Genomic DNA, 23057 nt, shown 5'->3' with positions numbered 1-23057 from the left:
GTCCAGTCAAATATCAACCAAATCAAACACTTAGATAGTTGACAACGGATCTTCAAGACACATCACTTGATATCAGGATAACCCAGAAAGCATGCAAATAGAAACAGATGAAGAAGTTACATTTGGTGATGATTTTGCATATTCCGTAAAAGGAACTGGGACTTGCACCATCAAATTGAAATTTGGGAATTCTATTCAGCTTTCTAGAGTTCATTATGCACCAGGTATTAAAAGGAATTCAATATCTATATCTGCACTTGAAGATGATGGTTATAGAATTGCATTCATGGAAGGTAAGGTACTAGCATGGCCTAAGAATTCAACCATAAAGAAGGCTCCAACAATAGGAGTACGACAAGGACTATTATATGAGCTATGCACTAAGTCAAACTTTGCACTTGTGCATGAGATTTCAGATTCAAATAAAATATGACATAGAAGATTAGGTCATATCAATTTTCGTGCCTTAACATCTATGGATAAGTTAGTAACTGGAATGCCCAAATTAAGCCATATTCACAATGAATTATGCAAAGGTTATGCCTTGGGGAAGAACACTAAAAAATCATTTCCTCATAGTTTGAGCAAAACTAAAGATGTGTTGGAACTAGTGCACTTTGACCTATGTGGACCTATGTCTTTACCATCCATAGGAGGGTTTCTATATTATGGGATATTTGTTGATGATTTTTCAAGAAAGACATGGATAGACTTCCTTAAGTGCAAAGAATCTGAAGAGATTCTTTCTAAGTTTAAAGAATTCAAAACAATCACTGAAAACTCCTCAGGAAAGAAAATTAAAGTTTTGAGAATAGATAATGGGAAAGAGTACACTTCTAAAATATTTAAAGAGTTCTGCAAACTTGCTGGGATTAAGAGGGAGTTCACAATTCCCTATAATCCTCAACAAAATGGAGTTGTTGAAAGGAAAAACAGAACTATTGTAGAAGCTGCTAGGGCTATGAATTTTGATCAAAACTTGAGCATGTCATTTTGGATTGAAGCATCTAATACAACAATCTATATTCAGAATATATGTCCTGACTCATATTTGGACAATAAGACCCTTGAAGAAGCATTTTCAAGAAAGAAACCTGACATTAGTCATTTAAGGATATTTGGATATCCTGTGTATGTTCATGTACCTAAGGAGAAAAGGACAAAGTTAGAACCTACTGGATGAAAATGAATTCTTATAGGTTTTAGTGAAACAGTAAAAGGATACAAAGTCTACATATCTGGATAGAAACAAATAGAACTCAGCGGAGATGTCATTTTTGAAGAAGATATTGCTCTCAAAAGAGCCAAAACTTCAGATGAACTAGATACAGATGACTTATCCCAAGTAGAGGCTTATGTTCCTAAAATTCAGAGGGAGTACCCTGAAGAGACTTCAAATGAAACCGAGATTCTTCCTGAGACTCAAGAAGAGAGTCTTGATCATTTTAAAAGACCACTTTGGGCAAGGAAAATTATATAGGAAGGAGATGGATTTGTAGCACTGTTAGGGCCTTTCCGAGAAATCAAAAGACATAGAAAATTGACATGCACTGCATTCATGTGTGAGAGTCCAAACCTTGAACCTTCAAGTGTTTCAGAAACACTTAAACATCAGCTTGGTAAGATGCAATGGTGGAAGAATATCAGTCAATACTTAAAAATGATGTTTGGGATATAGTTCCTAGACCTAAAGGAAAATCTGTTGTTTCTTCAAAATGGCTCTTCAAAGTTAAGTATGTTGCAGATGGTAGCATTGGAAAACATAAAGCTCGTTTTGTGGCTAGAGGGGTTTCTCAAAAAGAAGGAATTGACTTTGAAGAAATTTTTGCACCAGTTGCTAGGTATACCTCAGTTAGAGCTATAATAGCCATTGCAGCAGCCAAAGGTTAGAAAATCCATCAAATGAATGTAAAAAATATTTTTCTAAATAGAACAATTGAGGAAGAAGTGTACTTGGAACCTATGTCACAGGGTTCACCGAATTTTCGGCTTCAGATTCGAAATTCAGCGAACCCATAGAAAACAAATAAAAACCGTTGAAGTTCGCCCAAAAATTCACATGGCAAGGAATTATTGCAGGCTTACAGCATTTTTAAGGGTTTTCGGCTAATATTTTTGTTAAATAAACGCATTTGTATTTGACTGCATCAATCCACGGCGGCTTAGGGCTGAAAAGTTTCTAAGGGCGACACATTTTTTGGGCAGATTGTAGTTGTTTGAATGTTAGCTTTTGGAAGCTTGGAGTCGTTTGACTTCATATTGGAGTCGTCCGTCTCCAGATTTGTCCGCCAAGTACTGCCAGGGCAATGCTGAAACTCTCGCTATGAGTTACACTATCGTGATTTATTATAACTTTATTATATGACTTTCATTATAGTTTTCTTATTTTAATTTTGAACTTTATTTTAATTTAAGTTTGCTTATTTGAGTTTCTTATTAATTTATTATTATATAAATTTGATATGTTTTTCATCTTCTAACTATAAAATTGCAGACTTGTAGACTTTAGTAAGGTTATATTTATATTTTCTATTTTCTAACTATAAAATCGTAGTCTTGTAGACTGTAGTAAAGTTATATTTTTGTTTTATATTGAAATATATCTTTTTTTTTAACTTTAAATATTTATATCGAAAAATTATATTTATTTTTGTAAACTGTAAATATTAATATTTTTATTATGTATTTATTATTTAATTTTTAGTTTATAAATTACAAAAGAGTAATAATTTATATGTTTATTTATTATTATCAATCAATTTATTTATTATAAATTATTTTGTTTATTATGTTTTGCTTTGTAGATTTGAGTTTAACAGTTCTTTGCATGAAATTCAAACATATATTAATAATGATTAGCATATATATATATTTTTAAAAAAATTGCATAAGGCGAATTTAATGTCGGATTTTTTTCTGATTTTTTGATTGCCGAACTTTGTCCGAACTTCATTGTTGTCGAACTCGAACTCAAACTCGAACCTTGTGACTTAGCTTGGAACAACCAGAGGGATTTGTGACTCATGATGCTACCTCTTATGTATGCAAATTGAAGAGGGCTCTATATGGACTCAAACAGGCTCCTTGAGCCTAGTATGAAAGGATTGATAAATACCTTCTAAGTGTTGGATTCACCAAGAATGTGGCTGATCCAAATCTTTACTTTAAGGTAACTAAAGGTGATATGCTAATTCTAATTCTTTATGTTGATGACCTTTTGATTACAAGGGAAGAACATCTCATTAATCAGTGTAAGAAAGATTTGACTTTTGAATTTGAAATGAAAGACTTAGGAATTCTTCATTACTTTCTTGGTTTGGAAGTGCGTCAAAAGTTTGGGAATATCTTTTTGCATCAAAAGAAGTATATTGTTGATATCTTAAAAAGATTTGGAATGTGGGACTGTCGACCTATGCCAACACTTATGGAAACCAACTTACATAGGCTAAAGGAAGCAAGTGCTAAATCCAGACTAGTTGATCCCACTTCATACATACAATAATTGGGTCCCTGATGTATCTTGTAAAGACTCAACCTGATATTTGCTATGTTGTTAATGCATTAAGTCAGTTCATGTGTGAACCTTGTGAAATTCATCTTGTTGCTTTGAAGCATATATTAAGGTATCTCCAAGGTACTATTGGGTATGAACTTAAATATGAGAATATTAGCTTGGAGGTACATGGATATACTGATTCTGATTGGGTCGGAAGTATAAAAGACCAGAAAAGCACATCAGGATGTTTCAGCTTAGGATCAGCTATGATCTCTTGGATCTGTAGAAAGAAAGCTTCATTTGCTTAGAGTTCTACTAAGGTAGAGTATATTGCAGCAACAATGGGAGCTAGAGAAGTAGTTTGGCTTTGAAAGTTGCTTTCTAATTTGTTTTATGAGCCTATCATACCTACCACTATTCATTGTGATAACCAAAGTTGTATCAAGTTATCTGTGAATCCGGTATTTCATGACAGATCCAAGCATATAGAAATTCCTTACCACTACGCAAGAGACATGGTAGAAAGAAGAGCTGTTCAGTTGGAATATATTAGTACAGGTGATCAAACAACTGACATTCTCACCAAGGCTCTTCCTAAAGTGAAGGTTGATCATTTCAAAAAGAAACTTGGTATGGTTGAAATATAAGTTTATTAGATTGAGTCTCAACTTTGTAGATTAGTATTATTTTAATAAAGATGTTTAAAGTGTAAACTCTTTTGTCATATGTGTGACTATGACTTATGGGCCTACCCTATGTACATTATTAAGAGGTGACAATCTTTTAGAATGAAATGTTGATTCTAATAATATAAGGTGACAACTTTATAATTATCAGATTACTATCATGATGAATATCATGTGACTTGATATTCATGGAAAAATCATGATAGTTAAAAGAGCATGTTGATAGATATCATGTGACTTGATATTTGTTGAAGATCAATATGTTCAAATTCATGGTGGATATTATGTGACATAATATCTATGGATATACCATGGACTTTTATGGTGGATATCGCGAGACTTGATATCTGTGTACACACCATAACTGGAAAGAATATCATGAGACTTGATTTTCTTAAATATATCTAGAGGATGTTACTTTTCAAATAAGAAGAACTTATATATCTATATATATATAGACACACTTTGTCTTCCCTAGCTAAGAGGGAGTGTTAAAGCATGTGGCTTCGGTCTGACATTATTGTGATCAACACATATATGTATATATGTGCAACAATATGATGCACATATTGTTATACATATATGCATACATATTTGTTGTATGTGAACAATGCACAGTTGAAACCAATGATATATATATATATATATATATAAATATAAATATATTTTCTGAGATCATTTAAGGCATGATCGAAACTTATTCTGATTCCTTTAATATTTAGATCACTATCGATCTATCCTTTATATCGGGCCGCAGATCTTAATGTTTGGTAATACATTGTTATACTTCGGTTAAGTCCGTAATAAATCGTGAATGATTAATTACCTTTGAATAGGTGTGAGGATGAATGTTCATGTCTCCATTCAGAGACATGACCATTCATCTCCACACACTTCCACGTGATATATATACTGATCTACCCGAGTAAACAAGGCATCGAAATCAATTAATGCAAGCACATCAAAGGATCAAAGGACATTTCAAGATCAAGCATATTATATCTCTATTATTTATGTACTAATTTCTACAGATTTTGGAGCGAATCTATCCTTTATCAACAATGATCATACCTGCAATAAAATTGTGCATCAATTTGCCATCGAATTTGAAATCTGGTAAGAAACTTTACATGAATGCTTTAGGATATCTGTAAGGAGTTGTAATAACTGGCTTTGCCGCTTCGTCCAACTCAATAGTATGTTCAAATCCTCTATCTTGAAGAACTCCTGGAGGTATATCACTAAAAACCAAATTATGTGAATCTAAAATTTGCAATAAATCATCTTGATAATGTTTAGATTCAAAACCTGTCACCTTAGTAGAGATAAGGCATTGTGTTGACCAAGCGACATCACCATTATGGAAAATGACCTCCATTCTGTTAGCAAATACAACCCGGGGACCTCCATTTGACATTCCTCTGAGGATTACCTTTTTTCCATTGATTTTGAAAGAAAATTCCAAACGTTTGAAACTCTTTGAATATTTATCCAAAGTTATCAACCATTGAATGCCCAACATAACATTAGAGTTAGCCAAATCAACCACATAAAAATCATTTGTTACTGTATAATTACCATGAGTAATTCTTAATTGAGGAACCTTATGTGTGCTTACTAAAGTGGTACCACCTACTACCCTGACACCAAAACCTTCATTTTTCACTATATGCAAGCTTCGCTTTTTGACAAGAGCAATATCAATGAAATTATGTGTAGCACCACTATCTATGATAATGATGACTCGTTGCCCTTGTAAAACTTTTCTGACTCTGAAAATATTAAAATGCGGAGTTTTCATCATTTTTGCTATTTCACCCTTCCCTGGTGGATCTTCCTAAGCTTGTCCTATACTTTTAGTATCTTGTTCTTGATTTGGACCTATGTTTTCCCCATCTTCACTATCTGATACTACTTCGATGTAGTGAATTTTCCCTTTTCCCAAACATCTATGACTTGGTACCCATGTTTCTTTACGATTGAAACACAAATTTTTTTCTTTTGAGTTCAACTCGCTTTTCTTTTCTAATTTGTTTCTGGGTGGGGTGTTGTTTGGAAAATGTTTTTTTATCAAAATCTGGCTTAGAGAGTGGCCCTTTGTTAAATATCTTTTGTTTAGAAGAGGGTTCTGGTTCTCTAGCCCTTTTTATGGCTGACTGCAAGGAAGAAGGATTTAAGGACTTAACCCATCCTTTGATAGTATCAGATAATCCATCTGTAAATATCACTGTTTTCTGCCTCTTAGTGATTTTTGTTACTAATACTACTTATTTTTCAAATTCTGAAATATATTGTTCCACTGTACTTGTTTGTCTAAGCAGAGTCAAATCTTTGAGATGGAGTTTAGGATCCTTAGAATCAAACCTGTCAATAAGCCTTTCTGTGAAAACAACATAAGTGTTAATCTTATTATGACCTAATGTAAGTTGTCCATGATGCCACCATTCATGGGCAATACCCTCCAGATGTAATGTTGCCTATTTAATGGCTTCATCCTCCATCATTGGGTTTAATTGTAAATATGTGTCAAGTTTTTGTATCCAGGTTGTGTTAGTGATTTTACCCAACCCATCAAAATAAGAAAGGGACATATTACCAATCTTCCTTTGTAATTCATTATTATACCCCCTTTGCCCCTTATTCTTATGTTTCATCTTGACATCCAAATATTCTCTAAAAGTCATTGATGCTCTAAATTCATCTCCAACTTGTATCTAGTCCTAGTATACCTCTTCCTAGAGTTCTCTAATGGTAGGTTCTCTTTTAGGCTAAGGATTTCTAGGAGTGAAGGTTGGTATGAAGGTCTTGTCGAAGTTGAACTTTCGGGTTGCCCATTTACTAATTGGTTCTCCTATTCACCTATTTCCGTTACATCATTCTAATTCTAATTCCTATTATTGTTCATGAATTGTGCCATCAAATTTGCCATACAGTTTACATTGTTTTGCATATCTTGTTGGCTCTTGAGTAATGTAGTTATGAGATCCCTAGTATCATTATTTGCCCGCATTGAGAAGTATGGTTTTTGGAGAACCTGTCGTATCTTTGAAACCATTTAAATTTAGTCTTGTGGCTGATAGCACACCGTGCAGTTGTCACACCCAGTTTCTTTGTCTCTCGTCCAATAAACTATTGTCACACCTGATAATGATCTCCACATTGGTGTGGTTGAAAAGCCATACAAGACGAGTTTATTTTAAGCCAATTTCAAGTGTCATCTACTAAGACAATATTTGTCTTGTTCTGACGGGGTAGGATGATGCCTAATAGGACAAGTTATTTTGTGCAAATAAACCTCCCGATAGAATAGAATGATTCTTGTCTTCCCTTGGTTCGATAATACTATACAGGATGAATCATATCTTCATTGTTTTCTTGCACACAATATCTCCTCTTCCATCAAAACTTGTATTCCAATGGTCCAATGGCCTATGAATTTCTTCAGCTAAGTGGAATTTCACCCAATGAAAGGAATCCTTCGTGACTGTCTGCCACCAACTGATGAATCAATCTCTATAAAGAAATTTATTTCCTATGCTTCCATTAGGTCAGGTTGGTTTCCTTGATGAAAGGACTTGATTTCTATTGATTCCAACTTATTAATAGAAACTCATCTCATTCATGCCAATTCTCCACTAGGTTAGAATCCATGATTATTGACGAAAGGAACACATTTTGTTTATTTAATACTCAAACTACTCAACTTGTATATTTCCAGCCTTCGATGATCGCTGCAATCTCAACTTGGTGCTTTTAAAGGTGCAATTCCATCGTTCCCATGTGCAATTGAATTCGGGAAACCACTTATTTGTTTATTTAACAATAACTTTTATGAAATAGTTTTAGAGATTATTAATTATTTTATATTAATTCCTTAAGAATTGGAATTAACCTAGAATAATTATAATATGTGTTTTATTTTCAATATGATATTTCTTAAGGGATATTACAATTTCTAAAGAAATTTGAATGGATGTTGCCAAAGTATTTGTAGATGTATAGTATCTCCTTCGGATCTTTTAGTAAATGGGGCATTTGAAAATGAAGAGCTCATCGGTCTGCACTACATGTCGAGAGCAAAGTGGAATCTTGACAAAGAATATGATCTGCGTCAACTTGTGTTTGGTGGGAGCGCACCCTTAGTTGGCCTAGGGGAAACCACGAAGTATGTAATGATTGACCCTAGAGATAGTGAGGATGACATTAGATATTATCCTTCACTTGTAAGAAATGCTTCACATAAAAAGAAAATCTCAGGCAACTGCTGAGTTGCATATGAGAGGAGATCAAAGTGAATTGAATTTATTGTTTGTAAACATCCCTTCTACCAGCTCTACTTATGGTCATTTTCGAAGGAAGGAACCAAGTAGGAACATCCAAGGAATACACAAAAAGCGATATTCTATTAATAGAGGAGGCACTAATAAGTTAAAAGGATGGAGAGACTGCTATGGTAATTATCTGAAATAGTATAAACATCTTTGTCCAACATTTTTTTGAAGCTTATTTGCATGACTTCTAGCATAATTGCATAGCAATGGGACTTTTTTCATAGTTAAATTTTCCCTCGCATGTATCCTTATGAATTGTTAATATTGTTTAATGGTAGGATTCATAGAAATATCTCAATGGATCTTTTGGCCCTTTGGTGCAAGGAAAATAGATCCTTGTTAATTTCTTGATCTCTGGATGTCTGTAGTTGACAGCTTTCCTCATGAATTTCGAACCAGCTGCATCGGTTCCACATTCATCTGAGATATGTCGTAACTTAGATATCAAGGTTAGTGGACACCATTCCTTTTCACTTTATCAGAAATCAGGTTTTTCAAGTTACCTCTGTGCTAATCTTAGTGTCAAAGTGCTCACTGAATCCTTTGTGAAGCCTAGATTTGATCTAACCTCATTCATTTATTTTAAATTTGATATTACCACTGTCAGTGAGTTATGACTTTCAAATCAATTCTCATTTCTTCTACACTTTCTCACATTACCTTTGAATGAAGATTTATATTTTCCTTTAGCATTTAGTCATTCCTCTTTTGGGCCCACAAATTGGCTATCAGAATTCTCTTAAATCATTATTTTCTCAAAACACCATATGTATTTGTCATCTGGTCGTTGAAGGCATTGATTCCTTTTCTACAAAAAGAAGGAACATTATTCAATATTTCTCAAGAACTATTCAGTTAGTCCTGATAGCAATATCACAATTATTCATTATTGTATTTGAAATAGTATTACATCGTCATTTCTTTATGTTGATGCCTTTTAGCCTTTGTGAATGGTCATCTGACTCTCAAATTCAATGCCACAAGCTAGATGACTTTTGGAAACATTTTTTTCTTTTACAAATCAAAATGTTTTCTATATTGAGAAAATTTATGAGAATGGAGAAACCTTTGATGTTTCCTTTCTTAAAGCTTTGTGAGATTGGACACATTCATGTTACAATGAAATTGTCAATCATCCTAGGTCTGCGAGTGCAAATTATCATAGGCCATCAGCCTTGTTTATCAGCAACGAATGACACCAACCACTGTAATATAATGACAAGGTTCCAACATTTTATTAATTAAGGTTAATGTCAACTTGACATTGTCATTGTCTATGGGTAGGAAATGAATCATCTTTCATTTGCAATTATTACAGAATTTGTTGGCAACATTTTGGACTTTCTGTGTTGATTTTTGCCATTGCTTTGGATTGGGATGTAGGCAAAATCAACAAGCTAAAATATTTATGCCCCAAAGCTTTATTCAAGAGTTATACACCAGGAAACATACACTGAGTTGCAATAACTTATTTTTATTAAGCATTAGATTGGTATAACAAGAGAATTCTTATTAAGTAATAATTTGCAAGTATAAAAGAAAAAGGCACAATTACATTGGGGAGTTGAGCCTGTATTAATTTACTTAGTATGGCAGATAAAAGTGAAGATTCCTTGCCATTTTAGGAAGCTCTGCTGTGTGCCTGGTTCTGAACAGTGATTATGTCAATGTTGCTGCCAGGCAGGCATTAATTGTTGTTGACCTGCTGAGATGCTAGTCCACAAGGGCTAATACAAGTTGATTCTTAGGTGGAATCGTAAACTCTATAACATTGCTATTGTCAACAATTTGCTGATTTGGCACAATTGGGTTGCGAATTAGTGTTTATTTTTTAATGTTATTGTTGATTGTGAGCTAACTTGCAAAAAATTGATGACACATTTCTAAATTTTTGGCAAAGTTTATAGGATGGAATTTTTGTGGAGCTTGCTTATGCAGAATAATGAGCAATCAAGATTTGTGTGTCCTTGGCGTTTCAATTCAAATCATCTACTCCTCTTGGCAAGCAATGTGCCTCCTTAGATCTGTTTTGAGTTGTGGAGTCTCTATTGGATTTGATCCCTGGAGTGCCACTTATCTTGGGAGAAACATTACCTGATGTCAGTAATGGGGGAACAGAGGAATATCTTTGTTGTAAGTTAGCTGTCAGCTTAGGAGGAACATTGCTTAACCTTAGCAATGGGGACCATAAGGCTTGAGATACATTGAATATTTAATGAAGTTCAAGATATGCCTGAAGGTTGAGTTGCAATACAGTTTTATTTGTTCTGTGATAATACAAGGAACAACATAAAAGTCTGAGTTTTTAGTATGAGGCATCAAATTTGCCTTTTTGTACATGTGACAAACCTTTTCTCCAACTTTTGAAGTTGGTTATGTCCTTTTTCATTACTCGTTTCTCTTCTGCCACATTTGCCTCACTTTAATGCCCATTGTTGGTTTGCAATTGTACATCTTCAAATCTTCCCTGCTGTTGGCATATAAATACATAAACATTGGGCAAGAGCATAGATTACTTGCTTATATGTAAGCTCTCAGTACTTCCAGGATCTCTCCATTTAATTATTAAACAGTTCTCTACAATGAATCTGATCCAAGCTTACTGGATACTTCTGGATATCATCGTCTCATATCTGTTGAATACTGTATGATCCTGGGAACAAATCATAAGCATCAGAGTTATGTGATTTTTGTTTCTGTTATCTGGATACAATCATTTGTGGATTAGGATTTGGGTACATCCCTGGGATGTTGACAGCTACTTCAAGTGCAGGTACCATTTGTGAAAAATCATGCTGGAGTTTTTTGTTGCAATCCATATTTTAACCGTGGAATAATATCTTCAGTATTATATTTAGGAAAAAATTGAAAGCTATCCTCCCTGGATTAATTACTTTGGTTTGACTAACCTTTGAATGCAATTTCTGGATTTGGTTCTGTTATTATTATTTTTTTCCATTGACATTTCGGATCACACTCCGTGATCCATCCTCAGGATGAAGAGAGAAAGCATAAGGAGATTTTTTGGTTTTTATTTAATTTTTTTTTTCCTGTTATGCTTTCTCTCTTCACCCTGAGGATGGATCATGGAGTGTGATCCAAAACGTCATCGATGAAAATAATAATAACACAATCGAATCCAGAAACAGCAGTCAAAGTACTCTAATGGATTGTGGAAATCTATTCACTATTATTTGACTAACCTTGCATTATCTTCATGCAATGTTTAATTTACAGAGAGATACCCATATTACTTCTTTATAAAATTGCCAGATATTCTTGCCACAAAGATTCCCATGCAGTGTTACCAAATTCTGATCAGATGGAAGAAGCTTTCCTGTTCAACACATTTCAAACAAATAATATCTAATAAATGACATGTTTCTATTTGGCCTACCTTTCGCTAACTTTTTTAATGAAGAGTGAACTTGTTATTGAGTACTGTGTAGTTAGACTACGGAGTTGCATCTGAACTCTTACAAAATCTCATAATTAAATTATATCGTGCACCCCTGTTAACTTAAATTTGATACTGTGAGGTTCTTGTGAATAGTATAGTGTACTGATAAAAAAGGTAGTCACTAAAACATTGTTTAAATTAGAATGTCAAGAAAACATTTTATCATGAGTTTGATATCTCCTTGGCTTCATTCTTTATTGTAGGCTAAATGTTGCAAATAGTGTCCACATGGCAAACAAAGTTGGCACAGAAAACACTGACATGGTACACTGCCTTTGCATGCTTATCATAGTGGTAGATCTGTATGGAGTATTACCCTCTTCTGTTCACTGATTACTCAATGGCTGTTTATGGTTAATGAATCAATCTTCTTTTTGGCTTACTATTGAGTATATGTTTCGGGCCTTGATGATTTGTTCTTCAATTTCCATCTTTATTTGCAGGAAGTTTTAAGTGCCATTGACAATGAACTCACAAGGAACAAAGAAATCTTGAAACGATTAAATCTTGAGGTATAATTTATTTAATTTTGCAATGCTAGAGTGTATTAAAAGATAGTGAATATTTATAATCCTCGTCTCTGTTTTCTTTTTTATTGCCAAAGGCTATGGTGACAGAGTCGAAGAAAAATGAGGAGCCTTATGATGTCATGGAACAAGACGGTGCTGATGGTTCTGGCCAGGATAGTGCTACATCTCAAGGAAATATTTCTTTGCGATGTTATTCCCATATTTCAAATGGACTCCACAACCAATGCCAAATGTTGGAAACCATACGATCCATAGAGCAAGGTGGCAACACCCCTGGATGTTCACTACCTTTGCTGACAACTGCAAAGGCTGGCACTCTTCCACCACCTATCAATCAAATGTCATCTTCGAATTCAATGCCCCCATCTAGACGGGTTTCTGTCTCGGAATCAAATCTTCCAACCTCGAGTTTATCGTGGCTTCAAAATCTGCCAGAAAACTCTTAGATCACTGTATTTTCATGTGTTTTATGATTCAAATTTCAAAGTTGGGTTGCAGAATATGCCTGTTTTTTGATGCATGTCAGTATGTAGTTCATTTTCTCAACCCAACCTATCCCATTCAATTAATGATCATTTCACTAACAATTTCCTTGTGCTTGTCAAATTTCAAATGTATTTTGAACATGGGAGGGTTTTCTGTTGAATTGTTTTGGCTTTAGTGGAAAATGCTTGGTTCACATACACCAGAGTAAAATTTTAGCTGAACATGAAGGCATATAGACAGAATCAGGCTTTGTTGGCTAAAACAGTCCACTCATTTCAATTGGTTCTTGTATCATAATGATGTATCTATGGCAGAAATTCTGCATCCTGCCCTCGTTCCCTCTGCTTCTCAACCTACAGGCCAAAATTAAAAATGACAGTCCTTGCAAAGACTAATGCATATTATTTTTAGATTGGATCACCATTCAAGCCTTCTTCTCTTTCTTTCAATTTTAAATCTTTGTGGGATTTGATCCATGCATTCCAACTTGTCTCAAGATTGCATGAGAACTCAGTGCATTAATGCCTTATTAAACATGCATTTTTTGGTGATAGTATTCTTCCCGTATATTTTTGGCAACGACAACCAAGAAGGTAGAGTAATTCCTTTAGTAAACAAGTAATTTTATCATATGCTAGCAGGGGGATGACAAACATAATCAACAGCCTTGGTTTTTTCACCTTCTAGCCTCTTTCTCCATTAACAAAGCTTTTGAAACATATAATCACTTTAAAGTCGCCTTCATTCACATTCCTTGCCAATACGGAACTTAATTCAATTAATTAGTGTTAGTGACAAGTAATTGAAAGCGTCAACCAACACCTAGCTGTATCATACTACTATAAAACACTATTAGCTTGCAGCTTTTAAAATCTAGATAGAGAGAAGAATATGTACTAGTAATTATAGTTTTGCTAATTGTTTATGGCAGTTTTTTAAATGTATTTTTGTTAATTATAATGACAAGGGAACTCATTTAGCACATAAGTGTTTTTTATGGCAGTTTTTTTAATGTATTTTTGTTCATTATATTCAACAGATATCAGACCATCAAATAGGAACGAAGCTAGCTGCATTGAAAAAGAAATACAATAGTAGTAAGATAGCAAAAGATGTATATATACAAATGAAATTATATCTCTCCAACACATCACCTATATACTCGGTACAACCTTCCACAGTTACCAATAGTAATCAACATAATAACCAAGGCGGTAGTAAGACTTGGATATCCGATAGTCAACATGAGTAGTTATGTACTCTCGATTCTCCTATTGAAAATCATTAGGTACTCAATAGCATATGGTTTTTACTGCTACAAATGAAGTGAATTAGAAAAGAGTAAGAAAGGTCATTAACAATAAACATATCCATAAAGAGCTCATATAGATTAGAGGATCTGTACAGGCCTAGAAAAATTGCCTTTGTATATTGATAGAGATATATTAGTCAGTGCGAATAGGGATCATCCAACAAATAATACAATTTCATTCCATAAGAAATTAGAAAAGCAATCAAATTGGCCTAGTTAATCATTTATAGTGTACACGCTCATTGTATAACATTCCATGAGATTATATCTAATAGGCATGAAAGAAATCTATTGAATAAGTCATAATTGAACCACAAGACATCTTCGAGATATTTAAATGGGTAACCACATATATGACATATTAACATCAAGATAGTCATATTAGTAAATAATAAAGTTATTATATATTGCTCTTGGAAAACTTATCAATATCAATTCATTATCAATTAGTTGAGTCTCTGAGATTGTAGATTGTCGTAAGAAGAGAGATTTCAAAGTAATTGTCTCAAATTTTTGAGCCAAATAACAAGGGGACATTTCAAACTGGAAGTGGAAGATTCGTCTTCTCTTTAAAGAACAATGGTAGAGGGACTTCTATAGAAACAACATTTTGAATGGTTGTTTTGTTTTGTACCTTATCATTTTGAGCTTTTGATTCATTTTTCCACTTTCTTAGTTCAAATGGATTTGGCATGTGTAGGGTATTCATGTTTGTAAATATCAAATTTTGGTAACTAGTATAAACTTCTACAATTTAGTTATGATGTATAATACTCATTTAGTTTCATGGTCATCAATATCCTAGGTTGGTCTAATGGCCTACAAATCCTTGGTGGTTGTCACTTTGCTGAATGCAAAGTATATCTAGAAGTGAATAGTAGCACTAGTGAGTAGTATGAAACCATTTTAAAAAACTCCATTTCAATTGATGACATTGTGGTTTCAGCTCAAGAGCATGGGTTCCAAATAATTCTAATTTTCAAATCTTGACCCAAATAGTGCCTATAACACTAACCCTATCATTAATTATACCTTAACCTAATCAAAACATTAGCACCAATCCCCTCAAGCTTTATATGAGAACTCTAACCTTGTCTACTTAGCATAGAACTAACTTTAATTATAATTGTAACACTAAGCCTAACAATAAATGTAACTCTATTTTCAATGACGACCCTAACTTTAATGTTTTTTTAATTGTAACTTAAATTAATTTAATTTGAACAAACTATTATATTGCTTTGAGGATTTAATTGTACAACTTTTGTGTCAAACTCATTGATGCATGTTTCATGAGTAGTGGTTCACTAGAGCCCATCTCTCACACTTAACACTCATTACATCTTGGTGATAGTTAGAAAGGTGAAGTAGCTAGAGTTTTCGAGAGGTCACTCAACATGGTACTACTCTAGCTCAAGTGCACTTAACCATAGAGTTTTCTTGAATGTTAGCTCATTTTTTTTGTAGCCCTATTTGCAAAGCCTTCAACAAGTGTTGTCTCATTAACCATTTAATAGAAAGTCCCTTAATCTCATTAATTGGTAAGTATGCGATGTTTTCCACAACAAATCAAATTGTGATATTTCTATCAAGATAAAATTGTGTTGTTTGAGTCAAACTCATTCACCCATGATTCATGAGTAGTGGTACACAAAAACCCATCTTTCACAAGAATGAATGAACACTTATCACTCATCACGTGTACGTGATACTCACAGAGGTGAAGCATTGGGGCTTCCTAGGAGGTTACCCATCATAGTACTCCTCCATCTCAAGTGTGTTTAACCACAAAGTTTCATCCAACATTAAGCTCACTTTCCTTGCAACCTCATTTGTATAACCTTCAACAACTATTGTGCCTTATGAGCCAATAATTAGAAAGCCTATTAAGCTCGTTAGTGAATAAGTAGAAGATGTTTTTCGCAACAAGTTAATTGTGATATTACTATAAGGATTCAATTGTGCAGTTTTTTATTCAAACTCATTTACCAATGTTCATGAGTATTGATTCACAAGAAGCCATCTCTCATGAGAATGCATGAAACACTTAGGACTCATTTTATCTACATGATGATCATAGAGGTGAAGCAACAATACTTTTTGGGAGGTCACCCATCCTAGTACTACTCTTGCTCAAGCATGCTTCACCATGAAGTTTCCTCCAACCTTAAACCCACTTTTCTTGCAATCCCATTTGCACAACTTTAACATGTGTTGTTCCTTACGAACCATTAATTAGGAAACCCCTTAAGCTCATTAATAAAAAAGTAGAGGATGTTTTCCTTAGTAATGTTAGTGTAAATAATTATTATTTACACTTTACTTAAGATTACTTAGGATAAATGCATTATTTTATTATTTATTGGGTTAGACACCTAGGAGTTTGCGTACTCATATGAGTTGTCATGTTGACAACACAGTTATTCAAACTCTTAATCAAGCACATGATGTCTACAACATAATTTTACGTGACATACCTTTGTAGGCTTATCCTCTCATCATTGCACTAACTCATGTGCTTAATGGAGGATAATCTACTCCTGGTGGACATGTGCTTAGTTGTGAGGCTTATCATATTGCGAACTCCTAGATATTCTAGAAGCATTCTAGAGGACTTTATATTCAGACACTCTTCGTTTACTTGTACATCAATTACATCAATCGAATATCATATTGTTATTTTGATTATACTCGGTTTATTTTGTGCTAGTTGTTGAGCTTCTTGGTCTTGAGTGATTTTGCCCTAAGACAAATTCTTACATGGTATTAGAGCCATAGGAGCGTCATTTCATAGCCATTGGAGACCATTCTTTCTTCACTTCTTTGAGGACACCTCGATTCAGATTCAGAGTATCTGCAGCTATTGAGAGCGTCTAGAGTCAAAGCTGACCTCACCATTGTGTCTGGAGAGTCAATTCGATGAAATTTGACTATAAATTTGCTTATGTTGGGCCATAGTCAAATTTGAGGCAATTTTTTTTTGCAAACCAGCACCCAAAGGCCCAATTTTCAAATTTGGTATGATCTATTAGATCTAGACATTTATTTTGTTTTAGAGTTGCATTTAATTTTCTCTGCATTTATTATCTTTTTCGAAATATATATTCGAAAAATATTTCCAACCTATCAGGCCTATAGAGAAATTTTTCTTGCAGGAATCGTGTGATCAAATCTTGGCCCTTGCAGAGGAATATTCTATATTAAATCCGACAACCTATAGCACAAAATGATAGAATATTCCACCGCAATCACCCATTGGTGGTTTCATGCATTTTCCTAGACTTTCCGGCAAAGTTTTCACACGACCCAGGGACCATATCAACAACTCTAGTGGTCACTTTTATTTTAATCCCTGTGGGCTTCATTATTTATCCACCGCGGGGATCTTAATCCGCATGCATGTGGGACTAACGTCCTAGCGGAGATCTCCTTGTCGATGAGCTGTCAATGCCGGTGATGTCAAACTATCCGTCGACGACTCATAAACTGGCACTATTGCTTCCTTCGCTATGAGTGGCATCGAAGCTCCTCCTCTGCCAGTCCATAGCCGCCATGCCAAAGCCCTCCACGCGAACAACCCACCCAATCAGTAGCCACTGTATGCACACAGAACTCCACGTCACCCTCAGACACGTCAGTGGAACCCTATGACACCTTAGCACCACGCAGCTGACACATCAACACGTCCATACGCACAGTTGGCCTGACATGTCACCATTTTTTGTACCATCCATACAGTTGACGTCAGCAGTGACATCACTTGCCATGTAAGCAGGGAGGGCATTTTTTGTTGGCATCATCAAAACACTATATTAAATTTGACGGTTGTTTGACCGTCATCAACAGGCCAAATTGAACTGCCGCAATGGCCATTTGGACATCAAATTTGACCTCATAGTTTGCTGTTCAGACCCCTCTTCAAATTCAATTTTGATTTGACAGTCCGACTTTGGGAGGTCATATCTCAGTCATCCAGACTCCAAATTAGGTGCTTTTTTTGTTTTGGCCTAGAATTTCCTGAACTTTTCAATGGTGCTATTATTTTTTTAGTTTTGGTGCACATATTTGTCAGAAATTGCAGTTTTTGGTGATTGTACTTGTCCAATCCTACATTTTGCATTTTTAAATGCTCCGTACGGGCTCATTTGGACTCCAAATCAAGTTCTGTTTTTTTTTTAAAGTGAATAATTTTTTGTCTACTTTCCAAATCTGTAATCAGATTATAAGCTTGTGTTGACAAAAATATCACTTTCAGAATTAGGTCCTTTTTTGCATTGTAATGCTTTGATAAAACTTCAAAATTGTTGTATTTTTGAGCTACATTATAAAGTTCCAGATTTGAACTCCAAAAGGAGGTTGTAAAAAACAAAATCAGAAGTCCACTTTTGTCCATTTTTACAAGTGGCCTACTGTAATCGCACTAAGTATAAAGTGCCAAATCATACATTAGGGGGGGTTGTTTGATTTTTTTTTTTGCATTTTGGGGTGGTGGGGTGCATACATTTATTTATCTCATGGAGTTTTGTTTTACATGTCAGTTTGGTGTTAGACCTAGGTTGACAAAAGGGAACTATTAGAAACTGAGTGCCTTGATCATTGATCATGTAAGAAGAGAGCATAAAGAAGTATTTCCTTACTTATGTTCCAAAGAACAACCCTCTGATGGTTGGACACCCATTAAAATAATTATGGATGTCATTTATTTCAGTGTCGATAAATATTGCTTTGATGTCATTGACAAGTTCAATGATCCTTATGACATTTGGATAGGTCTTTGGAAAGCATATGGAGATTCCACAATTCCTCCATGTCTAGAAGGCATTTTATCTTCAATCACTCCAGTTATAGTACCTTCTACTCCCGATGAGATCACACATCCTAATGCTCTTGTTGATTCTACTAATCTAGTTCTAACCACAGATGCTCCTGATTTAGTGTAGCAGGATATACCATGTCTTCCTACTTCAGCTTCATGGGATGACTTCCTTCCAGACATTGTAAGGTTGTTCGTGGAGTCTCACATTGAAGATGTGGGACACATCATCGATGACATTCATCTTCTCTTTGTTGAGGAGATTTCTTCACTCGTTGTGAGGGCACACTCTGACCCTCAACCACTTGATCTTTCTTTCAAGACTGACTTGATTGTGGATACTTCTTTACAGCAGATGGAGAAGGACTCTTTCACTTATGAGGAGTCATATCAATCTTTGGAGATTGTCTTCCAGTTTTCTTTGACATCATATCTTCTAAGGATTCTTTCTATGAGTTGGGAAGCGTTCTCTACTATACCTATTGCACCATTTCTTCCTACAAGGAGGAACATCATTGAACTTTCATGGTGCAGCTTCTTCAATCATCAAGGAGCTTCTTTCATGGGTGTACATACATCATTGAGGCGAGGTGACATTGCTTCTCTTCCATTATCTTCCTATTAGGATGCTTCATCGTCTTTGGAGGTTGATTTAGTTTCATTCATGGACATGTTACCTTGTTTGCCACCTTATATTGGGCATCCACCAAATTGGTTTGTGGCATCTACATTCATCAAGGACTTGTCAACATATGAGCAAACTTCTAAGGAAACATCCACATCGTTCTACATATGGATCCGTCTTCCATCTTCCTATCCACAATGGGAAGCATATTTGCACCTATACTTGGTGTATCTTCTTCCTAAAGGGAGAAATGTTGTCTGTTGGCATTGGATTTTCTTTTGTCTTCAAGCACTCATCATCACGAGATCCTTCACTAAGGGGGGGATTTCATGGAGGGATTCTTTATTGTATATGCATGATGTATGTCATAATGGGGGGGGTGGCGGGTGGGGGTGGCGAGGTGGTGGGGGTGGTTCTTGATTACTTCATCCAACATGCATCTTCTTTATTGTACTTATCTCTCTTTTTGGGGGAGGGTTTTTCCCATGAGGTTTTCCCTCTTTCTTCGTTTGTAGAGAGATTTCATTGCATTTTTACTTGGGTACCTAAGATGGCCTAGTAACCGGGACCCATTCTACATTTCATCATAACTTTTGTGAGCTTAAGTGCATTCCCCTAAGTTGCACTAAAAGGGCGGGGAGGGGTGGTTGTTAGTGTAAATAATTATTATTTACACTTTACTTAAATTTATTTAGGATAAATGCATTGTTTTATTATTTATTAGGTTAGACACCTAGGAGTTTGTGTACTCATATGAGTTGTCATGTTGACAACACAGGAATAAACAACTCTATTTTAGCATATGGTGTCTACAACACTAGAGTTTGCATAATCAACTGAGTTGTCATGTTGACAACATAGTTGTTCGCACTCTTAATCAAACACATGGTGTCTACAATATAATTTTACGTGACACACCTTTGTAGGCTTATCCTCTCCTCATCGCACTAACTCCTATGCTTAATGGAGGACAATCCACTCCTGGTTGACATGTGCTTAGTTGTGAGGCTTATCATATTGCAAACTCCTAGATATTCTAGAAGCATTCTAGAGGACTTTATATTCAGACACTCTTCGTTTACTTGTACATCAATTACATCAATCGAATATCATATTGTTATTCTGATCATACTCTGTTGGTCTATTTTGTGCTAGTTGTTGAGCTTCTTGGTCTTGAGTGATTTTTCCCTAAGGCAAATTCTTACAAGTCAAATAGTCATATTGCTATCATGATTCAACTCTGTAGTTTTTGAGTCAAACTCATTGACCCATGTATCTTTAGTATTGGTTCACAAGAACCCATCTCTCATGATAATGAATGGAATAGTTAGCACTCATTTCATCTAGGTGATGCTCACAAAGGTGAAGCATTGAAACTTCTCAAGAGGTTACCCATTTTAGTACTACTCTAGTTTAAATGTAATACCCCTCCTTTACTATTGTTGTAGACTTTGTTGTAAAAGTTCTATCTGATTCTTCTGTGGACATGTTAGCCCTTAATCGATATTTGAAATACAATACTTTTATATATATGGTAATTGATTATACTAGAAAGTAATGGTTACTTGCAATGCTAATACTTTCATGTGTCTATTAGATGATTATGAGTATCTTTGTAATGATGATGCTTTAATTACTTTTAGTTAGTAAATCTAATTACTTCCATTACGATGTCATATGATATGCCTTCAAATGATGACGATGATGATTTGTTTATATTATAATATAATGCTATTTATACTTGTGATTTATTGATCATGCTTACTCCATACTTGCATGTGTATGGTGTGTTTGTCTATTTTATATTTTTGTATCACGTGCTTGATGTGGTTGAGGGAGAGAGCATAGTCACCTGTGAGTCAGGATCTACATGATGTAACACTCCTTGCCATTATCTATTTAGCTTGGATATATATGCACATATACATGCTCATCTTTTATGTAGGATACAAGTACTGAGCATCAACTTCCTTGAATTAACAAGATGAGCGTGCCTTATCACAATAACTCAATGGTAAGAATAAGGAGATAATGTTCAAGTGCAATTCTAGCTAAAGTCCGATTACTTGTCCTAAGAATGAGGACATGTATCTGACTACATACTCTCTTTTTTGAAACCTATGAGTTTTCTTCATCTATGTTGTTTGATTTTGGCTTTGGTCAGTTTTGCTCATTTTGCTTTTATGTGGGTTTGACTATATGATTTGCTTGATAAATGATTTAATTATGATGCTTGGATTAATCTTATGATATTCAAATTGTTAAATATTATTTAATTTATTTAGAAAATTATTAAAATATGATGACATTTAATAAACTGGAAATTAAATAAATGTGTGATTTAATTTAAAAGATTTGATTTAAAAGTCTAAATCAAAAATTTGAGTAAAAAGATAATTAAAATATTAAAAAGTAAATATTAATTTATTATTATTTATAATAATTAAATTAGAATTTTATTTAAATTATGGGCATTAATTATTATTAATTAAATTAATAAATTTCGATTCTATAAGTATCACACAAAATAAATAAAGTGGAGAAAAGAAGAAATAATATTTAAAGTTAAGAGTGCTTTGAGTGCGCATGAAGAGATTTAATAAATTAAGATATTTGATATTTAATTAAAAGTAAGTGACTTTTCATTAAATTAAAAATTAGGAAACCCTAGTTAGGGTTAGGGTTCTTTAGTAGTGGCTTTTTGGTTATTTTAGAGTTAGACAGGTTTTATGAAAGCAATTGTGGGGAGCAAAGTTAAAGAATTTGTTAAAAGTTAAGGAGTATTTTGGATCACTTATTTTGGGCTTTTGTTGTCTTGAAAATTTTGTGGGCATATTTGAGGTAGGATTTGAGAACCTTGCAAATCTTTCCTTTAAAAAGATTGTCTTCTTTGTGTTTGTTAGATTGTGTTGTAGTGATTGTTAAAATTTATGAATGATTTTTATTTATGAAAATTTAAAAGAGAAATTACCTCTGGGTTATATTATTTTTGATAAATTAGAAGAAAAATATTTATTGTTCTTATGTAAAAAGTTATTTTAGTATCAAGAAAATCATGTCGAAGGAAATCTATCAAAACTCTAGGTTGTTCTTGAGAAAATTTATAAGCAAAATAATTAGAAAATACAAATATTCATCCAATTTAGAGTTTGACTAAATGCCTTTGTAAATAATTTGTAAATTTAAAACAAATTGAAATTCAAAGATAAATTGGACATTAATATTATCTTATCTTATCTAAACCTAATTTGAATTACTTAAGGCCAATTCTTGCAATGTAAAGGCAGTTTTTGTGGACTTTGGGAGAAGGTACAGTGA

General features: G+C 34.2%; 1 protein-coding gene across 2 annotated transcripts in view; it reads left to right on the top strand.

Moving 5' to 3' along the window:
• Positions 1-13316, top strand: part of LOC149544392 (histone deacetylase 19-like) — a 189862-nt gene extending 176546 nt beyond the window's left edge. For both annotated transcript variants that reach the window (XM_089798829.1, XM_089798830.1), the window contains exons 7-9: positions 12177-12237; positions 12417-12485; positions 12578-13316. In XM_089798829.1, the coding sequence (XP_089654955.1) occupies positions 12177-12237; positions 12417-12485; positions 12578-12949 (502 nt within the window). In that variant the 3' untranslated portion in view covers positions 12950-13316. The remainder of the gene's footprint in view (positions 1-12176; positions 12238-12416; positions 12486-12577) is intronic.
• Positions 13317-23057: the final 9741 nt, after the last annotated feature.

The sequence above is a fragment of the Cupressus sempervirens genome, chromosome 8 (assembly GCF_028749045.1).
Source record: "Cupressus sempervirens isolate cs-2001-9-10 chromosome 8, ASM2874904v1, whole genome shotgun sequence".
NCBI lineage: Eukaryota > Viridiplantae > Streptophyta > Pinopsida > Cupressales > Cupressaceae > Cupressus > Cupressus sempervirens.
This window is presented reverse-complemented; position numbering and strand designations above follow the sequence as displayed.